Raw genomic sequence first — 12,739 nt, forward strand, 5'->3', positions numbered from 1 at the left:
TGGAGCGTGTGCGAGGGCGAAGCCAGAGTGGTGGAGGCCCGTCACACAGACCTCTGTAGTGAAGCTGCAGCCATAACCCCGCAAATTTGTCTCTTTCTCTTCTCCTCCTCCTCAGCACCTGCGCATTAATGTTATGGCTGCCATTACACAAACATTTTAATACAAAATAAAAAAATAAAAGTTTAAAAATGCTGACTTCCTCCATAACCTCCCTAACTTTAGCGCAACAGGGTGCTGCGTCTGATGTCATTGTTATTGTTCTTTTGCGCATGCGGGTCAGTTCAAAACCGCAAACAGTTCACACTGGAATCTGATATAGGACACATTATAAAAGGTCATGTGAACAGCCAAACAAAAACATCGGATCTGAGCAAAAAATCTGAATCAGGCATTAAGACTTGCGGTGTGAACGTAGCCTTTGATCCGCTAGCTGCCTGGCCCCTGAACACACCGTGAAAAAGCCCGGTCTTGTTGGACAACACAGGGGTCGTAAACGTCAAACAAACACTAGGGGCACAGGCTGTGCACCAAAATACAACAAACCACTCCAGCCAATCACAGACAAGATGGTTGGGGGAGGGGGTGGGGATTAATGTCAGTTAGTCATGACAGTTACGGAGACATGGGGGGAGAGGCGAGCTTGCTCTGTTTTGTTTGAAATTTACTTGGAACGTCAACAGAGGTGACATCATGCAGGAACTCATAGTGCACCTTTAAGACGCTCAAACTTGGGAATGTTTTTAATTTTTTTTGCTTGCTTATTAAAAACGTTGCCGATTAATTTGACAGTTGTTCAACTAACTTCACTACTCGTTTCCGTTACTTCAGTGTCACATGTGCTTTGTGAGATACAGTCCAGCAAGCTCCTTCCAGCCAGTCAGCTTTCAAAGATAAAACCCGTCACCTCTGCCTGCCCCCCCGACAAACAGCAGATACTGCCAGCACAAGTTATTATATAACAATATGAATGTCGTTAAGACAAGAGACAAACTTTCACTTATTTCACAGAGTAAAAATGTACAAGTTCACACAGAGAAACCAACCGGACATCTGGATCAGGAATGCAGGTCAGACTGAATCACATCTGTCTATTGTCATTTTTTTTAAACCAATCAGAATCGTCCTGGGGCAGTGCTAAGCGTTGCACGGAGCCACGGTGCCTCTGCTAAGCAGCCTCAGGAAGGAACTTGTTTTGGTGGAACGTGTGTACGTTCAAAAGTAGTTTTAGTCGTGCGAGAGAAAACTCAGATTGGACAGATAGTCTAGCTAGCTGTCTGGATTTACCCTGCAGAGATCTGAGGAGCAGTTAACCATAGTCCTCACAAATCAGCCGGAGGTTAGAACCCCAACGCAGAGACAGAGGAAGGGGACGGGACATCAAGCCGAAAATAAGGACATACTGCGGAACTTCCGGCAGCAACGGGGCAATCCTGGAAGTGGAACGTCGTGGGTATGGACTAGCCCAAACCTAACCAAACTGGGACAGTTTCACAACGTCATCGCCGTGTTTAAAACGGTGACTGTTCCCTTCTCTGGTTTAAATATGAGGACGTATTTCCGCCACCGCTCGGGGTGCTAATTTATTAAATGCTCCTGTGGGTCGGATTAGAGACAAACGACCCATATCGTCGTACGGTTTGGTTTGGTCGTTTAAGTCGTAATGTCAGAATCAGACTCAGCTTTATTTGCCAAGTATGAGGACACATACAGTACAGGCCAAAAGTTTGGACACACCTTCTCATTCAATGTGTTTCTTTATCTTCATGACTATTTACATTGTAGATTCTCACTGAAGGCATCAAAACTATGAATGAACACATATGGAATTATGTACTTAACAAAAAAGTGTGAAATAACTGAAAACATGTCTTATATTTTAGATTCTTCAAAGTAGCCCCCCTTTGCTTTTTTTGATAACTCTGCAAACCCTTGGTGTTCTCTCAATGAGCTTCATGAGGTAGTCACCTGAAATGGTTTTACCTTCACAGGTGTGCTTTGTCAGGGTTAATTAGTGGAAGTTTTTCCCTTATTAATAAAAAAGCAAAGGGTGGCTACTTTGAAGAATCTAAAATATAAGACATGTTTTCAGTTATTTCACACTTTTTTGTTAAGTACATTATTCCATATGTGTTCATTCATAGTTTTGATGCCTTCAGTAAGAATATACAATGTAAATAGTCATGAAAAGCATTGAATGAGAAGGTGTGTCCAAACGTTTGGCCTGTACTGTATATCTATCTATCTATCTATCTATCTATCTATCTATCTATCTCCTGTTAATCACACATTGCCTGATTTAGATTCCATTTTTTTCTGGCAAAGTTAAACAAAGTACGTCTGCTCGTGTAAAATTTGAAATCTTTGGCTTCTTTTCTTCAATGATTTTTTTTGGTAGCGACACGAGAACGATATTCAGAAACAGGAGTGTTTTCATCGTTGCAGACAGAGTAAGGAAGTCTTTGGCTGCCAACAAACAAACATTAGTGAATCAAACAGTTTTTTTTTTTTTAAGTCTAACAAAATTTTTTCTAATTTACCACAAATAAATGAATTTCCATTTTTCATTTTAATTTAAAATTTTATTAAAAAAAGAAAAAGCACAAATTACTTCCATAATGAAAATGTGTTTTTTTATTAAATTGACAAATTATTTTTCAACCCACTCCCAACAGACTTTTAATTTTTAAAAATCTGCAAAACAATGAAAAGAAATCAATAAAAATTGTAATTACAAACTTTGAATTTAAACATTGTTCTCAGTGTTTAAACTATTTAATGTCTTTTTGATTATTAATCATTTAGACTTTTCTGTGCAAGAACTTACGTCGGAAATTTTACCACGACAACCAGCCAGGTCTCTCAAATGAAATCCAGTAAATTATGACAAAAATGTTATTTGAATTTGCTTTAATTATCTTCTTAAATATTGGCAGTCATAGACTTCCGTAGGAGAAAAACATAAAACTAAAGCCTTACGCTCGATGTGAACTGCAATGTTCCTTTAAGTGCACATAGCAACACTGACATAACGCCTTAGCTTCTTTAAATAATTGAAATATAAGTAAATCTTATAGTATTTTAATTTTTTTACAGCAGAAATTAGAACTTTTTCCTAAATAAAACAGAGAGAAATTAAACATTTTCTTTTTCCAGCTGAGCTAAAAAAAAACAACAACAACTTTGTAACGGACTAAACATTTTGTACCGTTAAACCTCCACCTAGGTAAATTAACTGTAAACCATCTATAGAGGAATCAAAACAAGTTTATCAATATCAATCATGAAAACGTTGAGTAGTGGTCAACACCTTCTAAAGGATACAAAAAGAAAGGAAGAAAGAAAGACTGGAAGAGAATTGCACATGTCTCTATAGCATTGATTCTTACGTCCTAAATATCGAAACTGGAAGTTGTGTTCGGTATGTCCCCCCCCAAAGCTGCGGTCAGGAGTCTACGGCAAGGCCCGAGCACGAACAAACAGCTGCTGTGGAGCTCTATAGTAAAAGGGTCAGATCTCCCAGCATGCATCTTGTCCTCCCAGTTTCACCAAAGTCCAGTCCGTTAACTCACCTCCCAAAGCTGCCGGGGAACTTCCTCCAGTCCCAGACCGGAGTTTCTCCGGAGAACCTCGCAGGAAAAAAAAAAATCCCACAAGTCCTCGCAGTCTTAATTAGTCAGTGCCATTATTTTTGTAAGATCCTAAAAAAAACCTTCACACTCATCCTCCTCTTCTTCTTCTTTTTTCTTCTTCTTCTTCCTCCTCCTCCTCCTCCTCCTCCTCCAAACGTCAGAGTCCTTCATTTCGTGTGTGTGTGTGTGTGTGTGCGGAGGGAGGGGAGGTCATACCTCGTGGAAGCAGTCGGAGGGCGGGCTTTTCCTCTCCGCTCCCCTCCACCTCTCCACCATCTTGATGGCCTCGGACACAACGCACACCGAGGACGTGAGGGTCACCAGGAACAGCAGGTCTGCAGGAGAGTCCACACAGTTTACACACACAGTTACAGTCCTTCCAGAAAAATTATTAAAAAATGCGATGGAATATGCGGGATATTTACGCAATTTCATGCGATGAAATTGCGGGAACTTGCAAAAACTGTAGTTTGATGAAAAAGAGAAAAAAAAAAGTGATTCCCCCAACACCACTCTGCTTTTCAATGATGTTCATCGGCTGCTCTTCTGTGAAGTTAACAACATTTTTCAACTTTCTGCTAAGATATATTATGGGACTTTTTTGCAAAGAAAATGCGGGGCATCATGAAATCATGCAAGCCCCGCATATTTTGCGCGGAAATCAGCAATTTATGCAGCAAAAGCATAAATATGCGGACTTTGGCTGATTATGCGTTGAATTATGTGATCGTATAATCGCGTTTTTCTGGAGGGACTGACAGTTAGTCTCTCGCATCGCCAGACTTCTCTCCACAGCGCTGCAGGGGAAGGTCTGGCCACACACAGCATTCTGGGAGAAAAACACTCTGGGTTGTTTCTATTTCTTTAACCCTTATATGATGTTGACATGAGTTGTGGGTTGCATTGAAATTTGGCTATACGTCCCTCACCGCACGCACGCACTTAAATACGTTCAGCTTTCGAACACATTGCACATCCAGACGCCATCGAACGTGAACATTTGCCCACTCAAGTCGGTTACGACGACGAACTGCAGTCAGGTCGAGATCGAGAGAGAGAGAGAGAGAGATGAACCCTAACACCAGATACTGACTGTTTTTTTCGGACCCCCAATACAGTAAAACTGTACATTTTAGAGTTGCCAGCCTATGGCACACCTGTGCAATAATCCTGCTGTCTAATCAGCATCTTGATACACCACACCTGTGAGGTGGATGGATGATCTCTGTGCTCACTAACACAGATTTAGACAGATTTGTGAACAATATTTGAGAGAAATAGGTCTTTTGTGTACTTAGAAAAAGTCTTAGATCTTTGAGATCAGCTCATGAAAAATGGGAGGGTTGCATTTATAATTTTGTTCAGTGTATATAGCAATTGTATAACACTTTAGATAACCGCGTCCGCTAAATGACATGTAATGTAGCATTCGAATATTCTTTTTTTATTTTATTTTTTATTTTGGTTCATTTATTTTCTGCATTTATCTCTCGTTCACACTCCAGTCCAGTTGGTGGAGGTAATGCACATTTAAGTTAGTTTGCCAACCGCCAATAAAGTACAAAGAAGAAGAAGAAGATCCTGTCGGTCGGTACACGATGACGCCCACTTCGAGCATTTAGCAAGCTGCGCAGAGAAGCTAGCGGCGATAACAAGTGCGGAAATGGAAAACGTTTGTTTCGCGTTTTTCCGTTGTGATTCGGCCAGAAACTTGAACATTGTGAGGCGAAGAGATCGTTTTGGAATATAAAGCTCTGATATTACATTTCCTCGGACTCTTGGGGATTTATGAAAATCAAGTTTTGGTCAAAATACCACTTTGTTGCTGAAAGGATAACGAAAACAGGTATGCTATGCACTCTCGGCTGCTCAGATTACGGCTGAGTTATTTTATTTTCTTTTACTTTGTAACCGTTGTGTACATGGCTGTATATTTTAAAGATTTAATGCTTTAAAGTTATAAAAACGCTCATGAGTGGAAGTTTTATCGAGGTTACAGCGACGCCCCAGTCACAAAGTGTCCCGTTGACGGGACGGAGATCCTCGAGAGGTTAAAAGTTTATTAATTCTGAATGCGTCTGGCCTGTCTATCTATATTTCACCAAATACGACACTGCACTCCCTTGTGAAGTCGTTTGGATGAAAGGTTCTTAAATAATCAAAATGCAAACAAACAGACAGACACAGATTCCTGCCTTTATTAGAGATAATAATATGTTCAGCCCCCTCTCTCCGAAGCTTCGAATATTCGATGATCATTACTACCGAAGCTTCGAAGCTCAAAAAATGGTATTCGAACCAGCCCTACTTATTTCCAAGAAACATACGAGCACATCTCTGGTAAACACAAGAATTAACTCTTTGCGGAGAAACTCAGATTTACAGATCTGTCGATTAAATCAACTAATCGATTAGTCGGTACAATTGAATGAGTGTTAGTCGACTAAGAATTTCTTCAATCAAGATCAGCCCTAATGTAATTTAAACAGTCTCAGGAAGGAACTCGTTTTGGTGGAAAATTTGCACCACGCAAAAGAAAACGCTGCATACAATATTAACTTAAGTTAACTGTTGACACAATACAGTAACGTGAGACATTTAAATTAGCTGATACATGGTTAAACCTCATTGGCTTTTACCATTGTATCCTATCGGCCCCAAAACGTCCCAGTTAGAGAGGAAATGCCCTAAACATATTCTTTGTAAATCTTTACAATCATTCCCTGAAAGAACCGAGCAGACCTGCCTTGTTGCACGATACAGATTTTGCTTAAAACTTGCCATTTTCAGCCCGTAACGTTGGCCAGGGGTTCCGGCTGATGTTGCTCGATCCGACCAGAGTTTAAAATGAATATCGAAAAGTTACGCACTAAAGCTTCAGAAACCTTGCAGAGTAGCGACAGACGACTTTGCTCTTACCAAAGATGCTGAGGCTCTCCGTCTGGAAGATGCTCTGTAGAGGAGGGAAGTAGATGACGAGCAGCTGACCCATGATGGAGGCAAGGACGGCATAACAGAAGGTCCTGTTACTGCACAGACCCATCTCATGCACCATCCGAGTCTGAGGGAGGGGGGAACCAGACACATAGTCAGGTCCAGCTCATAGACACACGGATCAGAGCTCATATCTCTACTGTCACTTCTCATCCAGCACAGAAATTGTTTTATATGAAGTAGGAAAGCAACTAATGATTATTGTCATTGTCAATTAATCTGTGGATTATTTTCTGGATGAATGGATGACTTGTTTTGGTCTCTAAAATGTGAGAAAATAGTGAAAAATGTGGATCAGTGTTTCCCAAAAAGCCCAAGATGACATCCTCGAATGTCTTGTTTTGTCCCCAACTCAAAGATGTTCAGTTTACTGTCACAGAGGAGAGAAGAAACTAGAACAATATTCACATTTAACACGCGGACATCACACAAGTTTGACTTTTATTTCATGAAAAATGACTCAAACTGATTCATAATAATAATTAATAATTAATTTAATAGTTGACAACTAATCGATTCATCTTTGCAGCTCGAGACTTTGTCAGTTTTTAAATAAGTATGTAAGGAGGGAAGGAAAGAAGTAGAGATGGCCCGATACCACTTTTTTGCTTCCCGATACCGATTCCGATACCTGAACTTGCGTATCAGCCGATACCGAGTACCGATCCGATACCAGAGTGTCATATGTTTCATTATGTTTTAACAGCTGTATACTACTATCTCTGTATAGATGTGATATGATGTATAACAGCTGTATACTACTATCCCTGTATAGATGTGATATGATGTATAACAGCTGTATACTACTATCTCTGTATAGATGTGATATGATGTATAACAGCTGTATACTACTATCTCTGTATAGATGTGATATGATGTATAACAGCTGTATACTACTATCTCTGTATAGATGTGATATGATGTATAACAGCTGTATACTACTATCTCTGTATAGATGTGATATGATGTATAACAGCTGTATACTACTATCCCTGTATGGATGTGATATGATGTATAACAGCTGTATACTACTATCTCTGTATAGATGTGATATGATTTCTATCTTTATTGTCGGTCTGGCTCAGGTTAAACTCTTTGTGAAACATGAACAAACACAAACAATGAATGCCCCAGAACTTTCTTTTATTCTCCAGTTTGACAGTCGGTTATAACGGAAAAAGAACATAAATAAACTACTTTAACGTAGATTTTCTTTAGGGCTTTATTACGCGGTATCGGATTGGTGCATAAACTCCAGTACTTCCCGATACCGATATCAGCGTTTTAGGCAGTATCGGAGCCCATACTGATACTGGTATCGGTATCGGAACATCTCTAGAAAGAAGAAAGGATGCAAGTAGGGAAGGAAAGTAAAGGATGGATAAAAGAAAGGAGGCAAGGATGGATAGAAGAGGGAAGGAAGGCAGGATAGAAGGAAAGAAAAGGAAAAAAAATAAGGAAGGACAGAAAGGGGAAGAAAGGAAAGTAGAAGGGAAGGAAGGAAATGCAGAGAAGGAAGGATGAAAGGAAGGCAGTGGAGTGCGTGTCTATTGTTCTCATACGGTAACGTTGATGCAGGCGACGGTAGCTACGGTAATACAGGCTCCCTAAATCATTACACAGGCTCAATATATTCATTCATTGAAGATAGGCCTGTCTTTTTGCAGTGCACACTGCACATATTGTACATTTCTGAGGATCATTTTCTTTAATTTAGTTTGGCCCTGCCCTAATAAAGAAATATTTGGTTAACTTTGAGTGATTATTCCCCGTTTGCAGCCGCTTACACATCCTCAACATCCACAGAATGGATTTCGATAACGTAATGGTTTAGGAATCACTCAATGGTTTACTTAACCATATTTTGTTAGTTTTTATAATAGATTTCTATAAAACATTGATTTCCAGAAGAAAAGTCCCAGACATCCCGCCTGGCATTTCATAATTAGCGCTGCAGCAGATGTCACGCTGCAGCACGCAGCTCAGTTGATCACGCAGCAGAATTGATCATTGCAAACTGTGTTGTTGATCTACAAAAAACTGTGTTCTTTAGTCCTAAAAATGATACAAATAAATATAAAAAATGTCAGTTTGGGATTTTGGGAACGCATATTTGAATGATATCGAGACATTACTTGGGCTAAAAACAAACCAAAAAAAAACACAGACCATTTCCCAGGATTCCCGGAATGTGGGCTACGTCTATTTCCCGGGATCTGATTCATCTCATTTTCGTGAAAAATATGAAACCCTACTCCCCAGAGAAGGTTTTCCTAGCAGCGAGTGTTCTCCGGGGTGTCTGACGGGTTACCTGAGAACGCGAGCTCAGAGCGTTGAACATGTCGAAGAAGACGAAGCAGGTGAAGGTCATGGTGGTGTCTCGAGGAGTGATCACGTTGTCCTGCAACTGAAAAACAAACAAACAAACAAACAAACAGGCACGTCTTTAGGTCAGGACTCATACCAAACGTGTGACGGTTCGGCCAGAGTGGACAACGTACAGTCCAGTTGCAAAGCACTTGAAATTTGACACCTCGCCACATCCAAGACCACTAGAACGCTTCACAATCTAACTTTGACAAAGTCTTGACATTATGATAGAATTTCATACATCTAAGAGTGTGATGGCCTAAGCTACACAGGTTAAACAGCCAGCAATGGTAATATAGTACACCATTTCACCCCGTGCTTTTTGGTACACATTAACTCATTCAGTTACACTTTAAATAATTTCAACATTAAAACAAACTTATTACATTGTTTGGTTAATTAATAATCCACATTTATTTCCTGTAGCTTTATATGGTTTAAATGGTATACACTTTTGTACATTGCAAGATTTTGTTATATTAATCATTATTTTGTTGTCTTTGTTACCATGCTGGTGGAGAAGTCCTTCCTGATGCAGAAAAGGCGTGGCCAAGGGTGAAGGACTGTTATATACTATGGCCTGTCAATTGGGCCGTACCATCAGATGCCATGCTGGAGGGGGGTTTAGGTTTAGGTTGGGGGTTTATTTGTATTAGTTTCAATTATGTCTATTTTAGTTTTCCCCTGGGTGGTTATTTGGTTTGGCCCAGTTAGTATATATGTTCCCTGTTGTCTCATTCTAGCAGGGCAGGTTTGATGTGCACATGTATTTTTTGTTATAGTTATTTTTGGTTTAAGTTATATTGAGTTTACCTATTTTAGAGGTTTATATATTAAGTTCTTGGTCTTATATTGTTTTGTGCATTTTTTGGGTAAATAAAAACCCACCTTTTTCCAACAAACTCCTGTTATCCTAATTGTCTAACTGTTCGGTCCCTGACAAAAAGAAACATGCTGAAAGGGCTACTTCTTTAACATTTTGTATGGGGTGCTATTGAGCCATTTTGCTACACTCAAGCACACAGGACACATGAAATAAATGTATCAGTGGTTCTGATGCTTGTGAACAATTTCACACGTTTTTGAACGCAACTTTAGCCCCTCAAAAAAAGCGATCCGTTTGCAAAAAATATCCTCAGTTTGAAAAAGGGGCTTTCGCTAACCGATGTTGTCGATGCTCTGGCCAAAATTATTCACAAATCTGCCAATCACATCTCTTCTGTTTTGGGTTTTCTTATCCATAATAATAATAATAATAATAATAATAATAATAATAATAATAGAAGGCCATTTTGTAAGGCAATCCACTACACAATTTGTTCAAAGGACTCAGAAGCTCTTTCAATGAGCGATTGGTAATGCCTCGGTGCTCTAGTGAGCTCATGAGAAGGTCTTTTGTTCCTGCAGCGGTTAGATATTTTAACCAACACTGTTAACTGTTGGATATTATTCTTGTCTTCTATAGTGTTTGTTTTTTACATTCATGTATTGTGAAATTGAATTTTTCTTAAAATTGTGTCTCTTTATCAGGGTCTATTAGTCTCCTAATGCAGAATTATTTATTTATTTATTTAGTTAGTTAGTTGTGTATTGTGTTCGATTGCTGTATGGTTGGTGGCAAAACAGTTTCCCTATCGGGATTAATACAGTTTTTCAATTCAATTCAATAATAATAATAATAATAATAATAATAACAATAGCATTAATCGACGGGCGTCAAATGAGGCGCATAGAAAGAAACCAAAATGATTTCCATTTCAACTTTTCGTGCAACGTTTCTTTAAGCCCGCCGAGACAACGAGCGAGAAATAGAAGAAAGGAAAAGTGCTCCACCTCTCTCCAGAAGACGAACAGCGTCCCGCAGACGATGACGAACGCTGACACCAGCACCTTGACCAGCAGACTGCGAGTGATGATGCTGTCTCTCACGTTACGGGGAGGCTGTCGGATAACGTCCCGGTCCACCGGCTCCACGCCCAAACTGGCAACAATTTTTTTTAAAAAACTCACCCTCACAAACACAACAACACATTTCTCTTCGTCTTTTTTTCTTAAAACCAAAGTGGGAAGGTTTCTCTTCTGTACAGGCTGGAAATCATCCTCAATCGGTCACATAGTTTTCAGATTTCAGATGTTGCCATCCGGATCACGCTTAATACTTCCAAAACACAGAACAAATAGATATAAAAACACTCCTTTGTACCTGCAGCCATTCTACTTTTTAATTCTATAAAGAACCATAGATACAGTAACTTGATTTATTATTTATGTTTCTAAATTTGCCTGCAAGGTAGGCAATCTCTGTATTGTGTGTATGATTGTGTGTGATTTTATTATACTACCTGCTGCATAACAAATTGCCCCACTGGGGGACAAATAAAGTAACTTGACCTGACTCAATCCTCCTGTTGTCCTCGGGTCAAATCTGACCCGTTTCCAAAAAGTTTCTATATCAGAAATGTGAGTTTCTTTCAAACTAATTTTAAAACAAAAGTAGCGTGGATGGCACCGTAAAACGCTCTTCAAAAGTTAAATAAATTCTCAGTTCAGTACGTCCATTGAATTTGGGTGTTTTATTCAATTTTATAGCGTGTAAAGAAATAATTATAATAGGAAAAGAAATGTCAAAAAGAAAAAAAGCACAGAAACACGTGACAAACACTTGGGAAAGGAGTCAGTCAGTCAGTCAGTCAGTCACTCTCTGTCTCTCTCTGTCTCTCTCTGTCTCTCTCTGTCTCTCTCTGTCTCTCTCTGTCTCTCTCTGTCTCTCTCTGTCACTCTCTGTCTCTCTCTGTCTCTCTCTGTCACTCTCTGTCTCTCTCTGTCTCTCTCTGTCTCTCTCTGTCTCTCTCTGTCTCTCTCTGTCTCTCTCTGTCTCTCCAAAATAAAAGCTAAAAAAGCCCAAAAAAAAATACAGAAAAATATTGGCAGAAACTTCGAAAAATACACGTCCAGCAGTTAATCTGCAGTGGAGGAATCATTCATTTATCTAATTAATTGGCTTTAAAGTAGCCAAATCTGTTCCATGGTGTGAACTCCTTAACACTACAGCTCCCATGATGCCCCTGTACCTCTGAGCGGGAGGGCCGTCCATGATGATGTTGATCCACAGGATCTGCATGGCGTTCAGCGGGTTGGGGAAGTTCATCAGCGTTGCCAAGGAGATGAGCGTCAGAGCTGCAATACTCCTGCAGACCAGCAGGCGGCCGAGTTTAAACAAAACTTTATTTAAATGAGTGCAAAACAAAAAGACGAATGGGTTCTGTCGGTACATGATCCGTGTTGCCTGCACGATCCGTTCTGCGCAGCCAAGCTAACGTTAGTTTAGCTAACAGCTAATTCGGCTAACCGCTAGCTGAGACAGCATGTAATAACTTTAAAAGACCCTCAAAATAAAACTTGAAAATAAATGCTAACATATATAACAGCTGTTACGTCAGTTCTACTTTACTTTACTTGTGCTCATTTAAAATACAATCACTCAACACTTGTCTTTATTGTTATTACTGTAAAGTCTTAATGTATCTGTAGCCTGCTTTTCCCATTAAGTTTGACTTAACGTTATTTTAAACTGAATCTAGCTGTCAGCTAGCGGTTAGCCAAATTAGCTGTTAGCTAAACTAACGTTAGCTTCCCGGTGGAGGCTAGCGTGGAAAGATCGGGCAGGTCGTATCCTCGGTAAAACAGGATTATCTTGCGCATGTGCAGAATGGATCGCGTACCGACAGGCTCCACTCTCTGCCTTT

The 12,739-nt window shown here is 39.8% G+C and overlaps 1 protein-coding gene across 3 annotated transcripts in view; it reads right to left on the reverse strand.

Moving 5' to 3' along the window:
• Positions 1-2,672: 2,672 nt before the first annotated feature.
• atp2c1 (ATPase secretory pathway Ca2+ transporting 1) overlaps positions 2,673-12,739 on the reverse strand; it is an 86,085-nt gene continuing 76,018 nt past the window's right edge. For all 3 annotated transcript variants that reach the window (XM_028581740.1, XM_028581741.1, XM_028581742.1), the window contains exons 23-27: positions 12,065-12,181; positions 10,827-10,974; positions 8,935-9,030; positions 6,549-6,690; positions 2,673-3,964 (exon numbers count right to left, since the gene is read on the reverse strand). In XM_028581740.1, the coding sequence (XP_028437541.1) occupies positions 3,840-3,964; positions 6,549-6,690; positions 8,935-9,030; positions 10,827-10,974; positions 12,065-12,181 (628 nt within the window). In that variant the 3' untranslated portion in view covers positions 2,673-3,839. The remainder of the gene's footprint in view (positions 3,965-6,548; positions 6,691-8,934; positions 9,031-10,826; positions 10,975-12,064; positions 12,182-12,739) is intronic.

Source organism: Perca flavescens, chromosome 6, assembly GCF_004354835.1.
Source record: "Perca flavescens isolate YP-PL-M2 chromosome 6, PFLA_1.0, whole genome shotgun sequence".
Taxonomy (NCBI): domain Eukaryota; kingdom Metazoa; phylum Chordata; class Actinopteri; order Perciformes; family Percidae; genus Perca; species Perca flavescens.